Source organism: Monopterus albus, unplaced genomic scaffold (assembly GCF_001952655.1).
Source record: "Monopterus albus unplaced genomic scaffold, M_albus_1.0 scaffold174.1, whole genome shotgun sequence".
In the NCBI taxonomy this organism is placed as follows: Eukaryota; Metazoa; Chordata; class Actinopteri; order Synbranchiformes; family Synbranchidae; genus Monopterus; species Monopterus albus.
Genome location: NW_018128054.1, coordinates 150274 through 175489, shown reverse-complemented (window position 1 = coordinate 175489; position 25216 = coordinate 150274). Strand labels below are relative to the sequence as shown.

General features: G+C 41.4%; 1 protein-coding gene across 1 annotated transcript in view; it reads right to left on the bottom strand.

Moving 5' to 3' along the window:
• LOC109969485 (voltage-dependent T-type calcium channel subunit alpha-1I-like) overlaps positions 1-25216 on the bottom strand; it is a 167129-nt gene that overhangs the window by 20022 nt on the left and 121891 nt on the right. The window contains exons 16-33 of the mRNA XM_020616404.1: positions 25175-25211; positions 24378-24532; positions 23431-24141; positions 22733-22833; positions 21618-21741; positions 21337-21405; positions 19660-19838; positions 18076-18202; positions 17735-17860; positions 17470-17559; positions 17117-17309; positions 16363-16514; positions 15287-15396; positions 11959-12092; positions 10781-10851; positions 6176-6254; positions 4628-4749; positions 2573-3010 (exon numbers count right to left, since the gene is read on the bottom strand). Of these exons, the coding sequence (XP_020472060.1) occupies positions 2573-3010; positions 4628-4749; positions 6176-6254; positions 10781-10851; positions 11959-12092; positions 15287-15396; positions 16363-16514; positions 17117-17309; positions 17470-17559; positions 17735-17860; positions 18076-18202; positions 19660-19838; positions 21337-21405; positions 21618-21741; positions 22733-22833; positions 23431-24141; positions 24378-24532; positions 25175-25211 (3018 nt within the window). The remainder of the gene's footprint in view (positions 1-2572; positions 3011-4627; positions 4750-6175; positions 6255-10780; positions 10852-11958; positions 12093-15286; positions 15397-16362; positions 16515-17116; positions 17310-17469; positions 17560-17734; positions 17861-18075; positions 18203-19659; positions 19839-21336; positions 21406-21617; positions 21742-22732; positions 22834-23430; positions 24142-24377; positions 24533-25174; positions 25212-25216) is intronic.

The following is a 25216-nucleotide window of genomic DNA, read 5'->3' as shown; positions in this document are numbered from 1 at the left end:
CCTGTTGTTCCCTATACAGGTAAAAGTGCCCCCCCCCCCCCTTTTTTTTTACTGTGTAGTGTGACTTAAAAGCATATACTGTCATAGCTACAATCTATTTTGAACTCCTTGTATATCATCAAATCTCATCTGATCTATTAACACGCTTAATTTTTTAATTGGCTTGTGCCTCTTTATATGAAAGAAAATAAATTACTGTAAATACATCACTGCAGTGATAAGATAGGTGAAATTATGAGGGACTAAGCAATGGTCAACTGAAGTGCAATACTCTAATCCTGGGGGTAAAATGCATTGTAAATATGCACATGTGTGATTGATTTCCCTCGAATACTTTATATTGTCTTGTTTTAGGTATTTTTGAGTAGTTTCTCAGAGATCCTCATGGCTGAGATACAGGTATTTCCCCCATTGCGGGATTAATTATGGGAGTAATATTCTTGTCCTTGATTTTACTGATCTCTCTCAAATACTATATTCAGTTTGGTTTTAGGTACTTTGGAATTTGTTTCTCAAGATCTGTGTGTGGTGTTTGTTCTTATGGTGTTTTGTTGCTGCTTTCTATCGCTGCTGGAACACAGGAATTTCCCCATTGTGGGATCAATAAAGTCCTACCTACCTACCTAAATGTAAAATCACTGTAAAACGTGCTGCTAAGGTTATGACAATGAGATTTATAAATGTTTGGAGGAGCTATATTAGTGAGGCCCTCCATTAAGATAATGCATTAGCCCATTACCCTAACCTGCACCATCACAACTAGATGCCTAACCCCATCTGACTCTAACCTAAGCCTGATTCTAAACCTTAACCCTAAAAGAAAGTCTTAAATAGCCCTTTTAACGAGTGTCAGAAAGTGAGGACCTGTTAAAATGTCCTTACTCCCATGGTGTAAAACTCAAACTAGCCCCCACAGTGTACAGTACACACACAAACACACACACACTTGCCTTGGTACATTGGCAGCTGATTGAATGAGGAATTAGTGGGGTGCGATCACTGAATGACAGGACCTGTGCTCTAATTAAACTGCACTGGTTTGCCAGATCCCTTCTTGCATCACTTGAGAGAGAGAGAATGAGAGAGAGCGAGACTGAGGGCGAAAGGGGAGGAAGCTGTGCGTTCTCCCTAGTCTGAATTAAGTCCCTCTGTCAGCCAACACTGAGCTAAAAATTGCTCCATGCAGCCAAGTTTAGTTCTACAAAGGTGAAACTCTTCATGGCAGTCGATGAGTCATCAGCGGTGTGTTTCTGCGTGGCTATCTCAGACTATCATTAGTGGTTTCATAATAGAAGCGTGTGTCTCTGCTGTCAGACTGCGAGTAGAAATGAGATCCCATCTACGCACACAGATGTAGGCAGCGAAATCAGTTCGAAAATTAAACCTGTGCACGTCCATCTGCAAACTCATGTAGTCTCATGTGAGTACTGAAAGGTTAATAAGGCTTAAATGAAAAAAAGCTTAAATGAGTAAGTGATTAACATTGCTCATCTCGGTGCTGACAGCATGGTTGCTATGACTACGATGAAAGAAGACAGTTTGAAAAATGAAAATTTATGGCCTAGCTTTGACTATCATCTGTCTAATATCACTTTGCTAGTATAGTTTAATTTTGGATAATGCTTTTGAATCCACCATAGTGTCTTTTGAACTCATATTAATCGGTTTTGTAGCACAGTTCCACCTTATGTTATGATTAAGGCACAGATTAGTGTCTCTTTCTTGTTCCTTTTATCTGTTTTCTTTCTTCTCTAAGTGTAAAAGTTTAACCTTGATTGCAATCGCTTCCTTTTTGAAAAATCTGGCAAAGAAAACGAACAATAGTAGAAACAGTCTGTACAGAGAAATCAGTGAAATGACTGTGTTATCACACCATGTGGCTGTCAGTCAGTTTCCTCCCCAATAATAAAGCAGTGATTCTCAGCTCTCTTCCATGTCAACGCTATTCAAACACTGTACAGAAACTGTTGACCTCTCTTGTATTCTTTCGAGTTGTGCATCAAATATGTGATTTTCTCTGCAGGAACTAATGCACTGTGTAAAGAGAAACAAGGCTGCAGAGACACAGACAGAACTCTTACGATTACGATTTTTGCCCCTAATCCTTCATTATGTAGTATCTTCTAATACTGTGTCCAATCTACCTCATTCTCAGCCATTAAATGATCAAAGCAACTATTACAACAAATTACAGGTTTAGAAAAGACTTACAGCTGAATCACTAAGTGACAATTTTTGGCCTGCATCATGCTTTACACATACTTATAATATGCTATAGTGTTCTTGGTGTCATAGTGGCCGATTACAGCTTACACCATACAGCTAGGTAACATCTAAGATACATAAAACAAGGATCAGAAAATGAATGATGCATCTTTTTCTATAAACGTCAGCAGCCTGGCTCCAGACATCCGTACCTACAGACGCAAGTAAGCACCAACACACCCACAATCAACCATCAATCATTCAAAACTTTCACACTATCAGAAAATAAACAAGAATACTCATGCTCTCTCTCTCTCTCTTTCTCTCTCTCCCTCACACACACACACACACACACACACGCACTCACTTGTGCTAGTGAGTACAGGGTCCGGCTGGAGTCACGGGAGTTGTATGGTCCTTGTTGTGCAGCAGCTGCTGTGTGTCTTGTCTTTCCTTCTCCCCTCTCTCCTCTAGCACTTCCTCTCTCCTTTCCCACTGCTGTTCCTCCAGCAACAGCTAGTCCTTTCTCCAACCCCCCACCGCCGCAGCCGGGGGTGCCCATACAACAGAGGGTGCCCTGGGCCAGCTCCAGCTCAATTTCTGCATCCATCTCCGCCTCCTCTTGGGCCTCCTTATTGGAGTCGTCCAGGTGCTTCATCAGCACGGCCACCACCACATTGATGAGCACAAACTGGGCGGTGAGCACGAAGGAGACAAAATACATGGGCGAGATAAACTGTAGGCTTGGATTGCAGGCATAGTCCACATCAGTGCCATGGTCTGGTGGGCACTCCCGCAATGTGTCCTTATGTCACAGAGGCAGAAGATGACGACAGCATTGGTCAGGAGGCGGGGAAGGAGGGTCAGGTGAGAGGGGACAGTCAAAGAGACAAAACAGATAAGCAAGGCTACCATGTTTTCTGGAAAGAGCATTGTGAAGACACAGAAAGTGTGCAAATTTACACAAACATAACATATGTGAAATCCAATGCAGCAGCCCCAAGATAAATTCTACATTTGTGAGATTTTTTAACATTCTATTTTTGGTGAAAGGTGTTGATTTCATTTTTAATTTATGAAGCTATAGTTTGTGTTGTTTTTGTTACAGGAAAAAAAAAACCAGCATACATAAATATTTACATTTTACATTGTGTTTTACACAATGTACATTGCTGCACGCTCAACCACACCCACACTGTATTAAATTGGTATTCACATAAAAATTTGCTTTAAAAAGTAGGTTTTAGATAATAGAATACAAGCTGCTCCTGTTTAAAAGGCTCTTTGTATTCATGACAACTTCTATAATCATCATATAATTATGTCTTTAGCATTTATGCAAGACATCAGAAGCCATTTCTGTTCCTCTGGAGCATTATTCCCTGGTTAACATGCACACAGCGGGTTTCAGTCAGAGCAGAATGAAAGTGACAAGTGTTTTCTGGAGGATCTCACCCAGGCTGTGACCACACATAACAACTGTACCCCTCTGAGCTGAAGCTGGTCTTTTCTATCTAATTTGGCACGACATTTACGTGCTGCGCTCCTTCACTAAATGGCTCCTTTTTTCTGCCGTCACTCCATTTCCATTTTATTTTACATATTTTTGTTCTTTAGTCATCCAACTCTCCATTTTTGTCAACCTCTTCTCCATTTTTCACTTTTGCCTTAATTTTCCCTCTAGAGAGGAGAAAGCATAATAACCGCTCAGTACTTTTAACCCCTTTCCTTTCCTCTCATCCTGTCTCTTATTACGGCTCGCTGCTGCCACCTTTTCTCCCCTTACCCATTTTCCATCCCCTCATTATTTCCTCTCCTCCCTATCATCACTGCATGATTAATTGCCACTCTGCCTCACCTGCTCTTACTAAACCAAAGCAGGTCTACCTCTCTTACAGCCCAGGTAGTAATTTGATGGATAAAATGACAGAGAGGTAGCATCTGTGGCCCTCTGGCGTACTCGCGGCCCACTACCATCCCCACTGCCGAGATCCAGTGTGGTGTTTAATGGTCTATGCCCGACATGCTCCAGCATAATCTCTATTCCCCTCGCAGCCCTTGTGTGTGGAGGAGTGGTGATAGCTGCTGCTGGTAGTCGATGTGTGATCATGGGAAATTGGTGTTTTGTGTGTATGTGTGTGTGTGTGTGTGTGCAATGAGGCACAGTAACTCCCATGCACATCAGAAAGGAAATCTGTGCTCCCACTGCTGAGCAAGCACATTTCCATGTCATCAGTAAGCATCGCTAGAGTGGAAGATAGGAGGGCTGTGAGAAACGAAGCAGGTATTTACCGCTTGTATCTCTTCAGTCTGTTCTCTCGCTGTTTATTAATTGTTATTCTTTCTTTTCTAACACAAATTAAATGAGTCTATTACCCTGTGCACTGATGCTGTGAGTGTCCAGATGAATGCAACTTTGTACCTTCATAATGCCATTCCAGTTGTCGCCCGTGGATACTTGAAACAAGGTAAGGAAGGCCATGCCAAAGTTCTCAAAGGTAGCGTGACGACTCATACCCTCACATGGGTAATCTTCATTGCAAACTGAGGATGAGAAGCAGGAGAGGAAGGAAAGAGAGAGGAACTTATCAGGTCACAGATATTACAGAGGTGAGAGGATAAGGAGAAAATCTTACAGAAAGGCCAAAAAAAAGAAAACAAAAGCAGAAGAGAGGACCTGTGAACAGTGAACATTTCTGTAAACAATGCACCATGTCTATCGATAAGCTGCCTGGATGACTGTCCAAACAAGCCAACTCAGTATAGACACAGCATGTTATCAAATGAGCAATGTGACCAAACATTGTGTTTGTCTGAGCTTTTATCGCAAGATAATCTTTGGAGTGGCTTTCAGAAAAGCCAGACTTGCATTTGCCACTAATCCTTTCTCCTGCCAAGCTCCAATAGGAAGCAATGTTGCCACTGGCTACAGCTACAGCACACGAGGGAAATGTGACAGTTTGGAAGATATATCTTCCAACTTCAATGTGGATATTTTAGGACAGTACTTATGTATCAGAATATGGGAGAGTGGGTTGAGTCCCTAATGGCTGTCTGACTGCAGGAGACAGGACCGATGAAAAGGAATGAAGTGTGGAAAGAAAATAAGGAGATTCTCATAATAAAGTTAACACAAGTCCTTGTGCTTTTATGCGCTCAAGCTGAGTTCACTATGAGTGCACAAAACCTCAAAGCCATACTTTTGCCCATTAGGGAAAATACTGACATTGTGTATCTTGGTTTTTGATTGTCTTACACTTATAGTGGTGATGTGTGGATAGTTTGCTCAAGGATGATCCTTTCACCACATTACCACATATCATGTATATGACCAAAGGATTATTCTAATTAGTAGAAGAACTTACAGCATGTACATACTGAAACAGAATATACGGTATCCATGCAGTATGCCGTATATTCCATTTCACGCCAGAAATAAGATTGGCTACAGTGTCTTAAAGTTTTTCAGGTTAGCACAGAGATACTGAAGATGCTAAAGGAAAATCTGTTCAAAACCAGAAATCTTGCAGGAGAGTCTTCTGCAGACAATAACCATTTAAAAACCAATGGGAAGCAGGAGTCATGGCTTTATAGAATCCCCTTTTTACTTTTTCCAGTTCCACTAGCCTAAATGTCCAATTAGGTAGCTCAAAATAAATAAATAAATAACTTAATATAAAAAAATAAATATATCAACAAAGCATCAATAAACTTGATCTTGCCTTTACTGTAATTTGTGTCAAGTGTCCCTTGATAAAATTATAAACCACAATCTTGGTTCCCTTGAGTCTTTAGAAGACTTTTCATCAATAATCAGCCACAAAATTAGCATATTGATTCTCTTTGTAGAGAACCTCTAAATATTGTCTTACATAACTTGCTTAACCATGAATATTTAATTGTTAAGAAGGTTTTATGTGACATACAGTAACCCTCTCTGTCATTACAACTAGATGTCACGTGCACTCACCAAGTTCTCCAAAAAGCTCTACTCCTAAGGCGGCGTAGATGAAAAACAGTAGCATGAACAGCAGGCCCAGGTTACCCACCTGCAACACACACACACAGAAAAAAAAAAACTTACCATGCACGTCATGGACCATTTGACAACATTCTAGCATCTAGGAGTGACAAAGCACTCCCTAAGCAGCATCATGAGACATAATCCTAGAACCAATATATGTGTCAAAGTGTCTTCACACAATAAAGTGATTTCTAATTGTACCTGTAATAAATGAGCCACAGACATGCTTTGTTTGCTCGCTTAAAAACTATATCAGGATAATCACCTTTATTTGGCCAAGTACGTTACACACAGAAGGAATATGTTTCCGGTACAGAACCGAGGCAGCCATCTGCAGCGCCAACTTACACCGATGGCTCTAACCACCAGGAGTAACTTGGGGGTTCAGTGTCTTGCCCAAGGACACTTTGACATGTGGACTGCAGGAACCATGATTTGAACCTCCAACCCTCCACCCACTGAACCACAGTAACCCCCATTTATAAATCAACTGTAGTATAAATTACAATTAAAATTAGTCATCTTAAAATCACAGCAAGATTTTTGAACAGCGCAAATATAATCTTATAATTTTCAGAATAGAAATGTAGTTCTAAGTCACTATATACAGTATAATAATGCTTTGGAGAAAAATTAGCCTTTGTTGTTAAACATACAAATCAGCAAAAAATGTAGTACAACAAGTAATGGGTGTGCATCCAATGTGTTTCTAGTGTGCCTCTTCCATATCACAGTGCTTGGTTGTGCAAACCATAGCACGACTTCCTCTGAGACTTATACAACTGAACCCCTGATGCAGTTATAAAATTTTCAGTCTGGGGTTTTGTGGCTTGGCTCAGTTCCACCAAGAACAGCCTTCTGTTACCACAACTTAATGGTGATGATGATGATGATGATGACTCTTGAGGGTAAAATATAATCCCATTACAGGGATATGAAGCCGTTTTGCAAATTGTCTCAAATTAAAAATATGTTGAGATAACGGTGGCAGAGGCTGAAGATGGGATCTGTAGAAAGCTGTAGAAGAAAAACCATGGTGAAAAGGAGAGTTTGGAGAGAAGGCACTCAGAAAATAGGAGCCAAGGCAAACGACAGTGATGGTGGTTGAATTTTGGTTAGATTAAATTGAACTATAATGGTTTTTCAAATGGACCCCTCCCCCCAAATTGTATGTGGAATTGCATTTATTAAAATCATCTCTTTTATACTCAGGGATTAAATAGCTTGGCTTATGTGTCTTTTTCCCCTCATTAAAAATTCACTACACTGATTACTGATGGGAGAAAAGCGAGATGTAATTACCTACATTTAAATGCTGTCAAAGGTTTAAGCTTAAATGGTCTGACATGATTTGCCTTTTTGGCCTATGTCCATGTTAAGCAAGTCAACTCTACATTTAATGCAAGAACTGCAAAAGAAGGTGAAACATATCTGCATGCATTTAACATAATGTACATTATAAAATATTAAAATAGACTTTTTATGTAGGCAAATATGCCCCATTACAGCCTGATGACTCCCTCTGGACTGAAACTAATGGAAGTAATTGCTATACAACCTTTCATTTGGAGGGTTGTAATAATCATAGATGTGGTATTTGTGGGGTTTGCCTTAAGTTACTGGCTGGAGTGCTTTACAAGCTTGGTTTCATAATGGCCTGAGTCTATGTGGGATCCACAGGATGCACAGACTCAGTTGTCTTTTATTGTTCCGATGATTTAATTTGAGGTGGACAGACATCAGCATCACATTTTTTCTAAAGCTAAATACAAATCATTTGACAAGGATGCCTCCCTAAAGCCCAGATGGCGCTCCGTGTGGTGTCCACATCTGCCAAAGGCTGGGCTGAAGCTTCCCCATCCATCCCCCGGGAAGATATAAAACAACTGGACTGACTCATGGCCAACATGATACAGGCCGTTAGTGTTGGCGAACGATGTGTTGCAGCCATTTTGCATCAGTCAGGGAGGAGAGGATCCGGAGGATACTTGTGGATAAAATGACTCTGACTTACTGCATCCTTGTAAAGACAAGCCATGAAAACGCATTTGTCTTAACGTTCCAATGGGCTATTAAGCTTAGCCATTCATGTAGTGTAAGCATCCAGTAGAGAGCCTTCATTACATCTCCATGTTCCTTCATGGCCTGTTAGATACATAAACTGCTTGTGGAACTTGTGAATCTTTCACATCATATTTAATCTAATAAATAATGACTCCAGCAGACATATACAGTAGATGTCTGCTGTGCGCCATGATTGTTTTAATCATATTTCTTGCTTTCTTATAACAATAGCAGTGAACTTGCTTATTCCTTTGTTCAGCTGTGTCCCAGAGAAATGTCAGTTCTGTCCTCAATATCCAAAGTGATGTAATGAAGAAGAGCTGGCAGGCTGCCACTTCATTTTCAATGTGAAATATCACATGATATGGCCTCAGGTTAAATCTCTCACCAGGTGTAGCACTCTCACTCTTTCAGGACCTCGATATCAACACACACCCATACACGTACACACACACACCCACACAGACACAGATAAACCTCCTAGAACTGTTTAACTACCCCAAGTTTTAATTACCTCCTCTGGTGCCCTTGGGATAGAGCAAAGGGCTCAGTGTTAATGAGCGGGGGATCAATAGAAAGGAAAGACAAGGAATCTGTTCTCCCTAGGCTCTGTCTGCCCTCCTTTCACCACGCCACCTGTTTCCTTTTGTTTGCTGCATCTTATTTTGATGGTCAGCAGGCCAGAACTGAATCTATTTGTCTAGATAGCTGCCTTTTGTTAAAGGAACGGTTTAACATTTAGGGGAATGTACTTATTTGCTGCGAGTTAGTTGAGAAGATTGATACCACTCTTGTGTCTGTGGTGTACGCTGGCGCCAGAAACAGGGCTTGAAATGCAAGTAAAGCGACTCGGCATGTGAGCAGGTAATATACTGTATGTGTGAGGACAAGGTTTTAAGAGAAAGCATTAAACTGAAAAGGTCAAAACTGAAGCAACACTTGCAGAGCATAGAATAACTTTAGAATAACAAGTCCATTGTGTTTCATCTTGTGGCCTTTGTCATAGTCTGTTAAAAGTAGGGATGCACCAATGCCGATACCAGTATTGGGTCAGATACCATCCTCTAGTACTCTACTCATACTTGTAAAAGTTGTCCCACTGATACCAATTAATGGTGGCATTACATTAACCTCACGCTGGCTGAGCTGGTCATTAGGCAGAAGAGAAGAAATTTCAGTGGTTCAGGGATATTTTAAGATAAGTGCCGACAACAAAGTGAAGCCAACTGCAAGCTCAGCTTCTCTGTTGTGTATGCATTAGGCAGAAGAGAAGAAATTTCAGTGGTTCAGGGATATTTTAAGATAAGTGCCGACAACAAAGTGAAGCCAACTGCAAGCTCAGCTTCTCTGTTGTGTATGTGTGTACGTGTGTGTGTGTGAGAGGGCCCCTCCCTCCCCTTCTCACACAGACACGTAGGCATGAGGTCACACTTTACACAGACGCCAACACTCGATATCTACAACAACACCAACAGAAAAGGAGAGAGTAATTAATCGCACACCTCTTGAAGAAACAGAACACAACAGCAAACTTGCAGAAATGCTGTTCACACTGTGATTGTAATGAACTGTTGTGAACGGGAACAAAGCAAACACTAACTTTTACGTAGTTATCGGCGACGTCAAATGAGCTGTGTGTATGAAATATTGTGGACTTGGAGGCTGAGACCTTCAGCTCCTCTGCAGCAGAGCAGGTGTGTGTCCAGCAGAGAGAACAGGATGGAGCCAGAGACAGCAGCCAGTTTTACATAAAAGCAGGCTGCCTTGTTAAATTAAATATTGTGACTGGGATAATACACTCTCCTAAACTGTGACATTCTGGGCATGGGGGCGTAAAATCATTATGTCCTAGCAGAGGGTCGCACACAGGTTAAAATCCGTTGTATTACAGTATGTTGTGTAGCAGGCTGCAGAAATTCAGCCAGTCACACGTTATTCAGTAGGAATGACGGCAGTGCAGCACATAAAAACGACAGACATAGACTGTAAGTGCAATTGTATAATTTAAATGTAAATAAATATCAAAATGTAAATAAATAATTTCATTTGACATTTTTTCCGTTGTGTCCTAGTTTATTTCTAATTTCTACATTAATGCTGCTGAAAACAACTTGCAGTCAGTACAAATAATGAACAAAGAAGCGTTCTGATAAGTTTTTAGGGCTTTGAAATGGGACGGCCTAGAAGCCTTCTAACTGTTCACCAGCAAAGGATCTGGTTTGAGCAGCCACCACTGATTCTAGCACAGCATGGTTTCAGCGGGAGCCTGGGTATTCTCCATGGTGCTGAAAGTGAAAACATGACAAAGCTGGCGTGAGTGTATATTTATATGCAAGTGTGCCAGTCACCAGTCTGTGGCATGAATGAGTCACCTAGAGCTGCTTACAGGCCAACAGAGAAAGAGAAGGTGCATGGGCTCGTACGACTCTGGCTAACACATAGTGCGTGTCTGTGAGGAAACAGGAGAGACATTGTGTGAATGTGTACCTGAGGAAGGGCTTGGACCACCGTATCCAACAGGGCTCTCATTCCTGTCGCCATCTTCAGCAGCTTCAGCACTGTGCATGAGTGAGACAGAGTTTACAGTAAGTGTGTGCATTTGGGGGAAATCCCTGAGGTCCAATTACAGAGTAAATGGGAAACAAAGTGTGGAAAGGTCAGGTCTTAATTTATGCCCCATGTAACACTAACACATGCAAACAAACTCATACACGTGTATACATAAAAACAGCACTTTGGACAGCTGTTATATTATGCAAATATTATCCTAACACACCAGTAAGACCAAGTCAATCTGTTAACTGGTGAGTTGTCATTGGGTCAGCTGTCATTTTAATGCTTGCCTTGCGATGGGAAGGAGAAAAAGAAATAGCTACAGTTGATTAGGTCACAGTATTCTTAAATTAACTAAAAATAAAGTGTCAGCCCCGTGATAGACTGGCGACCTGTCGAGGGTGGACCCCGCCTCTCGCCCAGTGTCAGCTGGGATTGGCTCCAGTGTCCCTCTTCAGGATAAGTGGTATAGATAATGTGCCAGTTGGCATTATCGAGTTTGTCGCTCACTTTACAAAAACATTCAAAAGCATGTGAGAGTCTACACACTCCCTACGTCATGTAGCTTAGTTAGATAGACTTTTGCCCGTGTGCATGACAGTGCACGGAACATGTAGGCTGACATCGCTGCGCCACAAATTAAGCTGAAAAGCTGTCCAGGACAGGACTAAACCAGCCAAGGTACCAAAACAAGAACACACCCAGCAAACATGAGCAGAGTCATTCTGTAAGACTGATTTCAGTGTGGTACTGTTGTACTTGAACACTTCAATTTTAAGCAGATTAATATATATTGTTTCCATTAATATTATGAGTAATCACTAATTAATATGCTATTGACAAGAGTGACCTTATAGCCTCCAGTATGAGACTTAAACATATTTTTTGTGGTAGATGAAAAATATCGTATATTTATCTTTAACAATATCACACACCCCTAGTGTAGAGGGTGACAGGCTTCGTCATGTGGGTCTGGGGGAGTACGGGCCCAGAAGCGTAATGTTAAGTCACATTTAACAACCCGATGGTCTATTTCACTGAAAGGATTTAGAAGAAGTACGGGCTGGACTGTACAGGTGAGTGTGTGTCTTATACACACATAGTATTCGTACCTCGTGCTATCCTCAGAACTCTCATGATCCTTATAATAGTGGGGTTGATGGGCAGCGCGGCACTGATCTCAATCTCCTCCAGGGTGATGCCCATCACCGACAGAAGCACAATGGCCAGGTCCAACTGGTTCCACCTAGCACATGCGCAAACACACACACACACAATGATGTGATGGTGGAAGGTCCACAAAGGAATTGAACCACACACAAAGCAAATCCAAACACAAAATACATACTGGCATACTAACAAGTTTGTAGGCAAACATGTACAGATGAAAAGACGATGTTTAACCTCCTGTTCTATTCTATTCTATTTAAAATACAGCTGTTCAGTAGAGCAGACTCCTGCTGTAAGTACAAACACTAAAGGATTCCTGATTATAGACGTTGACATGTATTGTAGTTAATCATCAGCTACCTGCCAACCATGGATGGTTTACCGAACGGGCCTACCACGCATAGGCCTGGTGCCCAAGGGGGCTCCTGAACCAAGGGACTGTGAAGAGACAGCTACCTTTTCTGTTGCAAAGTGAGTCAAACAACTACTAAACTACCAAAACAAGAGACAAAATAATTAGAAGAAGACAGAAATCAGAGTCAGCTTTATTGGCCAGGTGTGCTGGACACACGACGAATTTGACTCTGGTACAGCAGCTCTCAATGTGTCTCAATGTACGTACATCAGAATGACTCCAACAATATACCAAATAACAAAAAGAGACACAAAACAGCTAAAAGGAGATGCAGAACAAGTAAAACTTAACACAAACTGGCTAAAAATAGAAATATATAGCTACAAAAATGTGAAATGAACAAAAACTGATGTGGATGCTCAGTTTGGAAGTCTTGCTCCTGAAAGTGTCAGAGAGGTAAGAGGCCTTTTACATGTCTGTGCCCAGTGGCCCATTGCCTCATAATCCACCCATGCTGTCAACACATTATTCTCACTTAAGATCTACACACTTCTACGGTGCCTCAGGTCCAAAAGCCCTTAAGAAATCCTTCATGTGCAGCAACATGCTTGCCAGAAAATTTCTTTCTAAGGAGGACAGATGGGAAACAGATTACCAAATCAAATGAAAACGGTAGAGAATCCAAGAGTCTGAAGCTGCCACATCACTGCACCATCTGACCTAAGGGCAAGTATTCTGTCCTGATAACACTACACCACTTTGTTTATTTGTATGACCTGTATGAATTGCTTAAAAAACTGCTGTACTCACAATGTCAATAAAGGTTCAATTCAACAAATACACATCTTTGGTGAAATCGTGAGGGTGGGCTTAAAACTGTGTGAGAAATGGTAAATATGGTAAATAAGGTGTGCATCATATCTGAGATATTAAACAGTAGATACCAGTGGTGGAAAATACCTAAGTACATTTTACTCAAGTGCTTGACTTAAGTACAATTTTGAGGTATCTTTACTTGAGTATTTTCATTTTGTGCTACTTCATACTTTGACTTCACTACATTTTAGAGGCAACAATGGTACTTTTTACATCACTCCATGTATTTTATAACTTTAGTCACTAGTTGCTTTTCAGAACCATAAAAGGACAAAAATTAAAGTACAGTCATAAGACTTTATTGATCTCTGGTGGAAAATTCACAAGCTACCCAGCAGTAATTCAGACTATAAGCTTGTACTGCATGCTAGTTAAAACCAGCTCCCCCTTCATCAGCTGCAACATTAAATGTAATGAACACAATAATGCATCAGTAATTATAATCAAATCATATTGTATACATGTATACGATATGATGTATGTGTTGTTCTGCATAATGAGTCCTTGTACTGTATGTTTAAGTACTTTACATAAGTTTTGATGCTAAAACCTTTGAACTTTTTGAGTTCTGAACTTTGACTTGTAACAGAGTATTTTTTTTGAACTTTGACTTGTAACAGAGTATTTTTACACAACTGTATTGTTACTTTTACTTAAGTAAGGGATCTGAGTAATTCATCTAGCTCACCTGGTAAATCTGGCCTGAGAGTCACTCCAGCCTATAAATCACACTATGCACACTGACTGCTGACGGATGTTGCTGACACTACACAAAAAGAGACAAAGTACCAGCTGAGATCCTCATGACAAATTCTCTCTATGTCTGTCCATCTGTTTCTCATCTCATCATCACTCATTTTCTCTTTTTCATCTTTGATCAGTCCAGTTTCCCCTCCGATATATTACCCGTCTCTTCCCTCATGTGCGTGTCTGTCTCTCTGTCACCTTACCTTATTCTATCACTTTCTTCTTACTCTCACTCTCTTGCTTTTTTCACTTCACTAACTAAAGTAGGTCAATGATATTAAACTACCATCAGTGTAATATAAATCTGTTTCTGCCTTTAATTAGCCACCACATATCACTGAAAGAATAAAACGGTCTCATTACCGTGCACATTTAGGTGAGTGACAGATCTATTAGTCTGGGCTCTGAGTGAATAAATGTGAGTGTGAACCAGTGTTGAAATGTGTTTCCCGTCGAGGTCACATAAAGGTCTTTACAGTAAGGGCGACAAGTTTAAAGAGCAGTCGTAACTAGAATTTGAGCTGAATGATGGTTTAGTTAAACTTTTTTACATAGTTATACCTAAATTATTTTAAGCAATATCCTCATGATAGGGCTGTCACACTCAGTTTAAATGAAAGTGTTATTCATTGTACATAGATTATAGTTTGCACTGCATTATGGAATATGGAATAACTTGAGGGACTAATGGAAGAAAAGATTTGGCACTGGCAATCAAAGCTAATTAATATAAAGGAAAGTGAGGTCATTGACATTTTCTTTGACAGAAGCAATGTATAATAATTTTGCACCAGAATGCCAGCTCATATATTTCAAAATCCTGTATATTGGTAAAGCTGTTTCAAAGCAAAATGTGGCTCTGCACAGCCATTATATTTTGGATTAAACAACTGTTTAATGTGGCATCATTAATATGTTAATTCAAGAGATTATGGCATGTGCATAGAGCTACAATAGTCGTTTTAATGTTTAACTTTTTCACATGAAATATGTGATACAGTAAGTGATTTACCTGAACTAACAAAAATCAAACTCTTGAAATATCAAGCTCATTTTGTGGTATCTAATTCAAAGGGTGCTTGTGTTCTCAGGCCACAAGAAAAGGTGACTGGCAGTCATCATGCTGCTTTCCTTCAGGTCAGCACAGTCCACCTCTGAGCAGCAGATTATCAAATCTACATCTGCACCTTGTGCTCTAAATAAGCATAGATACACTTCCATGCAGACAGAAAGGGAAACACAACACGCAACCGCCTTGCCAACACGAGATACACAGTAAACACACACTGTACCTGTCTTTGAAGAAGCGGCGAAAGCCAAAGGCGATGAGTTTGAGTATTGCTTCCAGCACGAAAGTGGAGGTAAAGAAATAGTTGCAGTACTTCAGGGCGAGATCCAGTGACTGGAAGGAGAGAGCAGAAACAGGGCGTGTGTGTTTGTGCATGTGTGACGGGGTAGAGTGAAGATTCTGCAGCATCAGGAGAAAACACAGAGCCGGTGCTGTTCCCAGTGTTTGCTGAGCAAAACCAAACATGCCAGAGGCAAAGGCTGAGCCCCCTCCACTCACAGCACCACAAACGCACTTACTGTAATGTCGCATAACAAAGATATTTTTAAGCAGATATTCCAGAAGCTAGCAAGTATTAACTGTCTTAAACATCCAGTCCACATTCCTACCACTGAAGAGACCAGCGATTATCTTCCAGCTGTTTTCTCCTTTCATTAATAGGAGCTGTAGCTTCTAACAAGTGGGAGGCTGCTAAATGTCAAGAGCAACAGCTGACAAATAGAGCCAAGACCTGTGATATTTATCTGATGCACGGTCAGCTTAGCCCATTTTAAAGGTCAAATGTGCATCTTATCTCAAGGATAATCATTTTTGTGTCTCTCACAAAATCACTATCAGGCTTTGAACCTCCATTCATCACACACAAACAGGCAGATACATGTATTGTACAGCTAACACCACCCTGACAACAGCCCGCAAAAAGTGCAATCACAGCTTCTTTGAAGGGACTGCATCTACTTACAACACATGCTGCAGAGACTGGATATTATGGTGGTGGAGCAGTCAGTGAGATTACTGTGCTTTTTTTAAGGTGCTGTTATTTTGAGAAAGGAAAGATTTATGTAAAAACTGTAGTGTAGTGCAAGAAAGCGGCAACAAAAATTTGATACAATAACACTCTGCATAAAAGCTCAACATGTAGAAAATGTCTGTTTTGTGCATATTCTATGGAAAAGAGAGCTAAGCTGCACAATCTCTAAAAGCGTGCATAAATATAAATACAATACATAACTGGACCTGATATTTGCATTTATACACACACGCTGTTGCACACCAGATAGTGTAAACAGTCTTTCTTACACGGGGTTGATTGTAGTGCTCTAGGGACATGGTGATGACGTTGATGCAGATGATGAAGGTGATGATGAGGTCCAGGTAGTGGTTGGTGCAAAGTGTGTGAATCATTAATCGCACGTGACCATAGCTGGCATAGTAGGGCAGCTTGTGGGCTTCTGTTGGTAGACAAATAAATTAATGAAGCATTTAAACACATCTGATCTTTTATCTGATGATGTCCAACAGACTGTCACGTTGTAGCAGAGGATTTTTACAGGGGATACCTGGTCCACAGTGAGCACTTTGAAATGCAAATTTTAAAACCTTTGATCAAGCTGAAATCACTATGAACAGGAAAACACTCTCAAATTGCAGCTTCACATTAAAAATGATGACACTTGCTGATTGTAAGCGTATTATTATCTGTCTGTGTTTCTTTCTACAGTGTAAATTTGCATCAGTGTTGATCACAGCTACAGATGCTATAAAAATTAATCATACTTGTCATGTGTAAAAGTAACTATAGAGGAGATGTTAGTTATTCAGAACCTTGTTGTAAGGCATGTTGTGTTTTGTAACACTGTAGCTAATCATTTTGCATTTGATCATTCTTACTCTATTCTTTTCATTTTCATCTCACCTCTTCCTCTCTTACTAGACCCATTCCTTCTATCCTCTGTCATTCTACTCGAGTCTCCACCTCTGTTTCTTTAAATTCCCTTACAGCTTTGGACCTCTTTCCTACTCTACACCCTCTCCTCTCAGTCCTCTCTCTTACTCCTCCTCTTCTTTTCCATGCGCCGCTGACGCTTCTCCTCACGCCTCTTGGCCTCTTCCACCTCCTGGTGTTGGCGGCACTTGTGGAAGTTCTCCACCACCACGCCAACAAACATGTTGAGGACGAAGAAGCTAACAATGAGGAGGAAGGAGATAAAGTACAGCAGCATCCATGGATTGTTGTTGGTCACGGGCTGGGGTTGAAGCGATGTGTTTGTTCATGACGTGATTTGATGTGAAAGGAGGAGGAAAGAAACAAAACATGATGGGAGGGAAGGACAAAAAGAGTTAGCCAGATAAAATTGTAAGATTTACATTTGAATCATGAAGCTTGTGCAGCTGATATGCAGGTACCTGTTGGTCCACACCCACAGCATCCAGACCATGATACATGATGTTTACCCAGCCGTCCTTGGAGGCGAGTACAAACAGAGACATCAGAGCCTGCACGGCAGTGGACAGGGGACAAGTAGGGTAAGAAACACTGTTAGCCTTATTTTATGAAAAATAAAATAATATTTTCAAACTTAATAAAGTTTCTTTTAAATATGTGCTGCTACACATTCTTTTAATACACCTAATACACACCAGCTGTGAAGATAACACATATGACACTAACCTGGCCCAGGTTGTCAAAGTTGTATTTATGGTGAACCCACTTGTACTTGGCTTGCAGACAGTCCGACTTGTTGGTGATGTTTTTGACATCAGGGCCCAAACAGTAGAAGAACTTGCCTTTAAACAGCTGCCAGCAGAAAAACAATGACACCAAGGTTTTGCAGTCTGACAGTTTACATAAAAAAAGAGAAATTCATGGCCCCTCCAGTGAGATGAAAGGATGCTCTCGAGTGCAGTAGTGAGCTGGTCAAAGCTGTGCAGCCACTGAATACATGATGAATGCAAGAATGCATTATGTATCATTAAAAGCCATAGGAGGTCAGGTGTTTCCCTGTTTCCTACCTGTACCCCAAGAATACCAAAGATGATGAAGAAAGCACAGCAGATGAGGACGATGTTGCCAATGGGTTTCAGAGAAGTGATGAGGGTCTCTACCACAAGCTTCAGACCTGGAGCTCTGCTAATCACCCTGAAAAGGAACAATGAAAACCAATAAATGGGAAGCAGACAGAGGAGGGGAACAAACATGATGTTTGAAGCAGTGGTGGGCCGTCAGGGCCAGCAAGGCCTTCTCTGCTGGCCTAAACACTATCAGAAGCACTGACCTACATTTACAACCTAAATTCTAATATTTGTTCCATGAAATTGTATTAATTTATTCCCAACAGTCTATTCTCTTCATTTCGTAGTGTTTCTCTTGGCTGCAGCGCTTCTAGTACGTGTATCTGGATGTTAAATTTTTTTGTCCAATCAGATTTCAGCCTCTATGTGTTGCCATGTCAATCTCTAATCTGCCCAGGGCCTTCAGAATCAGTAGTGCTGGCCCATGTAACTTAAACTATATTAGCAATGGGACTGTTTCTTTAACCAATCAGATTTCAAATTCGCCTCACAGGGCCAGCTAGCTGGCCTACAGTGACGTCAGCATTTTCCCGTCCCCTGATTGGTTGGTCAGAGCAAAACTTACAGCCAGGTTCGACTAGCAAAACACATCTGTAGCCATCTGCACACATTAATACATTAGAGTTAGAATTTTTACCGTCACAATAGCTGACAGAGGAGGAGAAATTGACTTGGTCTCGGACATACTTAAAAATCCATTTTCAAGGCGGACTTTTCCAGAGAAGCTAGACATCACAAGGAAAGGTCGGCCAGCTCCAAAGCTAGCTACCTTGTCTCAGCGCGGGAAAGGGTTTGTTCGCCACTTCCATGGCTATAGAAAAGGACTTAGTGATGGAACTGAAACGCAGAGATCACCTCTATGACAGAGTCAATGAAGTCTTCCTGCGCAAAGAAAGGAGGATGGATTTTGTCTATAAATAAATAGCATCTCTGGTGAGTATGATGTATTTTATTTAAGTTTTTTATGTTTTTGTCATGTTATTAGAGAAATATTGATTCTGAACTGCTCCAGATGATGTATGTGGCACAGTTGAGGTTGTAGTGTAGAGGTTTGGAGTTAACTGCGTTTCTTGCTTTAGTAAAAATGGTATTCATCCTCAATACGCGAAATGCCTCTCTCTCTGTAATGCCAGGCTTTGTTATATTGCGTTTTTGTATAGTATTGATAGTTTCTATAATTGCGACCTGATAGAGGTGTATTAAGAGGTGAAATAAGTTGGGTAAGTCCCCACTGAAGGCCCAGGTACCAAATGCACAGCCCGCCACTGATAAGAAGTAAACCTTGAATAAATTAGAAATTTATCTGTTTCATCTTAATAAAGACAGTACCATACATGGAAGGAACATATTTACCTTTTCCTTATTTTCTATATATATTTTTTTACCGTATAACCCAAAGGAAAATTACATTAGATACAATTAATTGATAAGGCAAAATTTTCTGTCTGCTGTTGAGATTATAAAACAGTAACAGTAAAAAAAACTGCACATATAAAAAAAGCTCCTGCAATACGTTGTCCATACCTGAGGGGACGCAGTGTTCTGAGCAGTCTGAGTACTCTAAGAACACCCAGGATTTTGGCCCCACCTGCCATGGACACTACGATGTCAATCAGAGAGACAAAAACCAGGAAGCCATCCAGAACATTCCAGCTACTCCGCAGATAAGCCTGTTCACCTATATACAGGCCCATGGACACCACCTGAAGATGAGAGAAAACGAAGGTGGAGCAGCAGATGTGACCATGGACTACACTTGGAAACTTCAGCATAATTTGGTGAATTATCATTATGTTTACAGTGAAGCTAAAAGAGCATCATCATCATCATAAGTAGGTGTAGGACAAAAGACTGAGTGTAAAATGTCTTGTTAGGGTCAAACTAAGAAGACAGACACACACATATACAGATGTGAAGGCCCAAACACAAATCCACAAAAAACACGTTATCAGCTGGCTGCTGTAACACACATGCACACACAGAGTTGTACGTACACTCCTCTTCAAACAACATGTCTTGTCTGGAGCACACCCAGAGCACAAAGTGACTTTATCTGTGGCACGCATACTGTATGTGCACACACATCAACACACACAGTAAATTGTATCTAAGGCAAATAACAACACACACGCACAAGTGACACAAATGCACATTGAGTGTGCAGATTATAGTACAGCAATAATGTCCCACTGCCTTTGTGTTTGGCTTGTACAAAGATTATCGTGAAAACATTTGACATATGATGACACTTTATTATTCTGAGTTCAAAAATGAGAAATCCAGCACTGGATTGTTTTGCTAAGCAGCAGTGGGAGCATTGTTGCTGAAGAAAAAAAAAAGAAATCTGCAACTGACATTTGAAGCTGTTTGCCAAGTGTCATGTAAAGCTCGGGAGGGACTGTGGGGGTTAGAGTGCAAACATATCAAGATGGTTGAAAGACCAGTGTCTGGCAAATAATCTCTGGTCTGAATGCTAAATGTAAACTGGCTCTTACAGCCAAACTGAATGTCCAACACTTGCAAGTGCATTTTGAGTTCACAGTTCTGATGCTTAATGCTAGACAAACAACCCACACAAACACACATGGAGATAAACGAGGCTCAGACAGACAGAGACACAGAAGGAGACGTGTAAGGCTCGGCCAGGGGGCTGACAAGTCTGTGGCTCCATGACGAGCTGTGATTGGTTAATAATTGATTGTGGGAGTACATAATTGATGGCCCACTTGTGCCACAGTCTTTCGCAGATAGTACAGAGACAGTGGCAGGGAGAGAGAATGAAAGAAAGGAAGGATGGAGAAAAAGGAAGATTACTGGCATAAAAAAAACGACTGATGGGAACATAGGGACCTTAAGGAAGTGGAAGCAGACTTAAAAAAAGAAGCAGTCAACGTCGGAGAGGACAGGAGGGGAAAGTGTGGGGGAGTGCTGGATATGAACTGCATCTATAAGAAGACTAGCCACTAATTAATGACATCGCTTAATTGCTCTGTTCTCTAAAGGGACATGGGAATTGTCAAGATTTAAGGGAAAGGAAGGGGCTGGGCTGTGGGAGCACTGAGGCAAAGTCAATTCTGTGAGAGAGAAAAACAGCCAGACATGGGAGGACAGACAGACAAAAATATGCCTCTGTGTAGTGTTTGCACACACTACACTCAGGACTCATTGGCAGTAATACTGAGACAGGTTGCAAAATGTTACCTTGAGTGTCATCTCGCCCACAAAGATGGCAGTAAAAATGTAGTTGGAGATGGTGAGAAAGACTCTTTCCTGGACAGACAAACGGGACGGAGAGAGAGAGAGAGAGAGGACTGTCATTCAGAAAGAGGAGATGGGGTAATTAGGGGTAGTAAAACCATACTTACTGCACCTCTAAGATAATAAAAGTAAATTTATCCTTGGAGAATGCCACACAAAAACAGGCACACAGGAGCTGTAGCTTCTAGCATACACACAAGCACACACATTTCAGATGGATTTACCAAGCTGCCCTGCAGGATCTTGGGCCTCTCCAGAGCTACTGTGATGCAGTTGGAGAAGATGAAGGCCAGCACCACATAGTCAAACAGCTTATGGGCTATAATAGACTGGCATATCTGTCTGAACCTGGAGTAAAAGGAGAGGGGGAAGAAAAAAGAAAGTAAAAAGAGAAGCTTAACTACTGCCATTGTTATTAAGCCAAATATGCAGAGTGAGACCACATGCTGTCCAAATACAATTGAAAACCCTCTTCTATCCAGTCAGAATAGGAGCCAAGTCCCTTGACAGTGCTGGGAGCTCCCACACATCTTGGTGAGTATGTTGCCTCATTCAGCCCCTGTTTACATCACTACTAATTCAAAACAAATTAGATTAATGACACTCTCAGAAGCATCAGACTCCTGAGTACAGTGCTCTGCTGGGAGAACAGAATAGAGAGATAACAGAAGAAACAACAAAGAAAAAAGACAGACAGAGAGAGAGCCAGCAAGAGATGGAGCATATAAATACTGCGTTTCAAACTTTAGCATTGTGACACCATGTGCTGCCAAAAACAATTAAATACCTCCGCTGCAGTGTTTATTGGAACGGCTGCAAAGAAACAGATAGAATCAACTAGGTGAGGGACTGAATTTATTTTAATCCATTGTGGAACACACAGGGACATTTAAATGCCTTTTATTTAAATATTCAGGTGTGTCTTCTTCTGCAGATTGTAACTGTTAATGCAGAATTTAATGAATAGTCTATGGTATTTAATTTACCCCCTGAGGCCTGTTTCTTGCTCTCTAACAGGAGGGAAGACGTTAGAAAATATCACTTTGCAATTTGCAAGGTGGCAATCAATACTCTAATGTAGTCCCTCTCTGTGGAAGCTTGGCAACTTGTGCTTCCTATTGATGAGCTGGGGAACAGTCTTCCCCACTCATCCTTAATATAGTTTTGGTCAGATACATCCTGTGGCCAGCCAATATTGTTCCTACAGGAGGCTGTTGACTTCAGCTACAAAATGGCACAAAACACACTGCTGAGCAAACACTTCTGCATTCAGTGCACTCAATACAACAGATTTGAGTAATTAGGAAAAACAAGAAGTGGAGCGAAGGATTATACTCACTTGTTCTGTGGGGAGAATATGAAGACAGACCAGTCCTCTCTGGTCTCACACCAGTCTGGTCTATATGCTTCTAACATCTTCTGGATGCGGAAGCACATGCTCTGCAACAGATAAATATATTAACGGACATCATGTGCACACAAGCACAAACAAGCAGAGCCCGTACACCATACTCAGTATAACTGTGCAATAAACACAAAACGACAGACTCGCAGTGGAAAACCGCCTTTTTAAGCTCTATTTAAATTATTTACGAAGGTGAAACACCTCTGTAGCAACAGCTTGGAGCATCCTCCAACATTACCATCTGTACAACTCTCTCCCCTGCTGTCTAAATAGTCCTTTCTAATTAACCTTGTTTCTCTCATACACAGACTTGTTTACAATGAAAACAATGGGACTCCCATGAGGCCCAGGTGATAGGGAGTGCAGGCTTTACACAAAGTACTTGAAAATCCTACACAGGAGAGCAGGAGATAATTGCATGTAAAAAATCTTGTACTTTAACAGAAATGCTAATGGTTTGGTTATTATGTGTTACTGTTATGTGCAGTGTAGTGTCAGTCTTAGGGATGCTTATCTGTATCTGTGGAGTCCGACTGTGTATTACAGGATTGCATAACCTTTCTTCATTATTTTTCTGAATGATATTATCATTTAATTCCCTAACCTCCCCCACACACATAATAGTAACCTACATAGTCAATGTCGTCGTCCAGGTCCTCTCGGTCCTTGCTTCGTGCGTTAACCTGCGGGAAGACGTCAGCCATCAGCTGGCTCTGGGGGTTTACTCCTCCCACCTGCTCACTCTGGTGTTGAGCAGGGGGCTGGAGAAGCTGTGACAGTGGGGTCTTCCCATTGCAATCTTGATGCACCCCTGCTAAGCCACCCAGACTGTCACCTCCACTGATTACCATCCCCCCAGAGAAGCTCTTCTTCCTGTGGTGGGCATTAAGCATGAGGCGTGGCAGAGGGTGGTGTGGTGGTGATGGAGGGAGCTGGGCTCCTGGGACCTGCAGCTGGTGGGGCAGCTCTAGTGACAAAGCTCTACGGTCCCTCTTGGGTACAAAATGGTCTGGAAGGTGAAGAGTTTGGGGGGCAACAGCAGGAGGTGAGAGGAGAGACTCCTCCTCGTCTGGGTGAGCACGATAGAGATGTTGCTGCGGCGATGACGAGGCGGGCGGCCCCCGAACACGAAGACTCCCCCCAACCACCCCTCCCAGACCCCCGAGGCCATAGCCAGAGAAGGGCCTTGCAGAGGTGGGGGTGAAGATTGGACTAGCAGAGGGGGATGAAGAGGAGCAGGGTTGGCCTCCTCCCAGGCTGTTCCAGCTGGAGCGACGGGCGCACAAGGTCTGAGGCTGAGGAGGGAGGGGACGGCCCCAGTTGTGGTAACTCCGACCTGGGTACTGAGAAAGAGAAAGGGTCTGGATTACTAACAAAAAATAAACAGAATCAAGCATAATAAAACAATGTGCTACTGGTTACATGAAATACTTCAATGAGCGCAGTCATACTTAAACTTTCAATCAAGTGCCACTGCATTTAACTGAACAAGTAGCTGAGGTGAAAAAGGAAAACTGCTGTTGCATATTCATGTCCCTATAATTAATAAGGCAGTTACAGTACAGGTTTTTCCACCTACCACAGCCCTTTGCTCCAGGTTGGCTCTGCCAAGAGAAATAACACTATTCTTCCTGGAGTTGAGAGTCAAGGTCAACCTCTCTCCTGGAAAAAGAGCAGCAGACATTGGGGACAAGTCCAGGTGCCCGTTAGGAGTCAGTGTACAAATCTTTGGGTCTGTAGGAAAGAAGGAATAATAGAGGTAAGGTTAAAGAGAGTTAAGCTGCATGAGTGGAGAAAACAGTCAAAGAAAGAAATAGCATTAAAGAAGCCCTTCCTGCATTCATAGTGTCTATCACTGTACACAATAAATGTCCAAAAACAATATTATGGCCAGCTCCAAGAGCCAAGGACAGCTTTAATTTACACTAAATCACCTCACAGAAGCCAGAGAAATGCTTGTAATAGTAAAAAGAGAGGAATTTCTGCCAGCGCTTTGTCCATTCTGAAACATATCTTGCAGTGAAATGGGTCTCAGGAAACATTAACATTTATATTGTGTTTTATTCAGGTAAATTGACATTTAAAAGGTACAGTTGGGCTCAGGAGAACTGTGGGCAGACATCACCAAAAGTCTCCCTAATGTGCTGCTAAGTGCTACTTTATTCTGCCTGATGCTGTGGATGGTTCTGGGAGAGTTCGCTTTTCTTATGCTTACTGGGAGAAGAGTGATGGAGAAGTGGTATCATAAATACAAATTAATATGCACCATTTCCATGCAACAAACCACAATTAGGGGTGAATTAGGGTCATATAATTTCACAGATGAGAAGAAAACAAAAAATGCTGTCCATCTGCTAGAGGCATTTAAAGTAATACCTGAGAGATGCAGAGAGTCTCTCTGCTTATCATTCTCCTCAA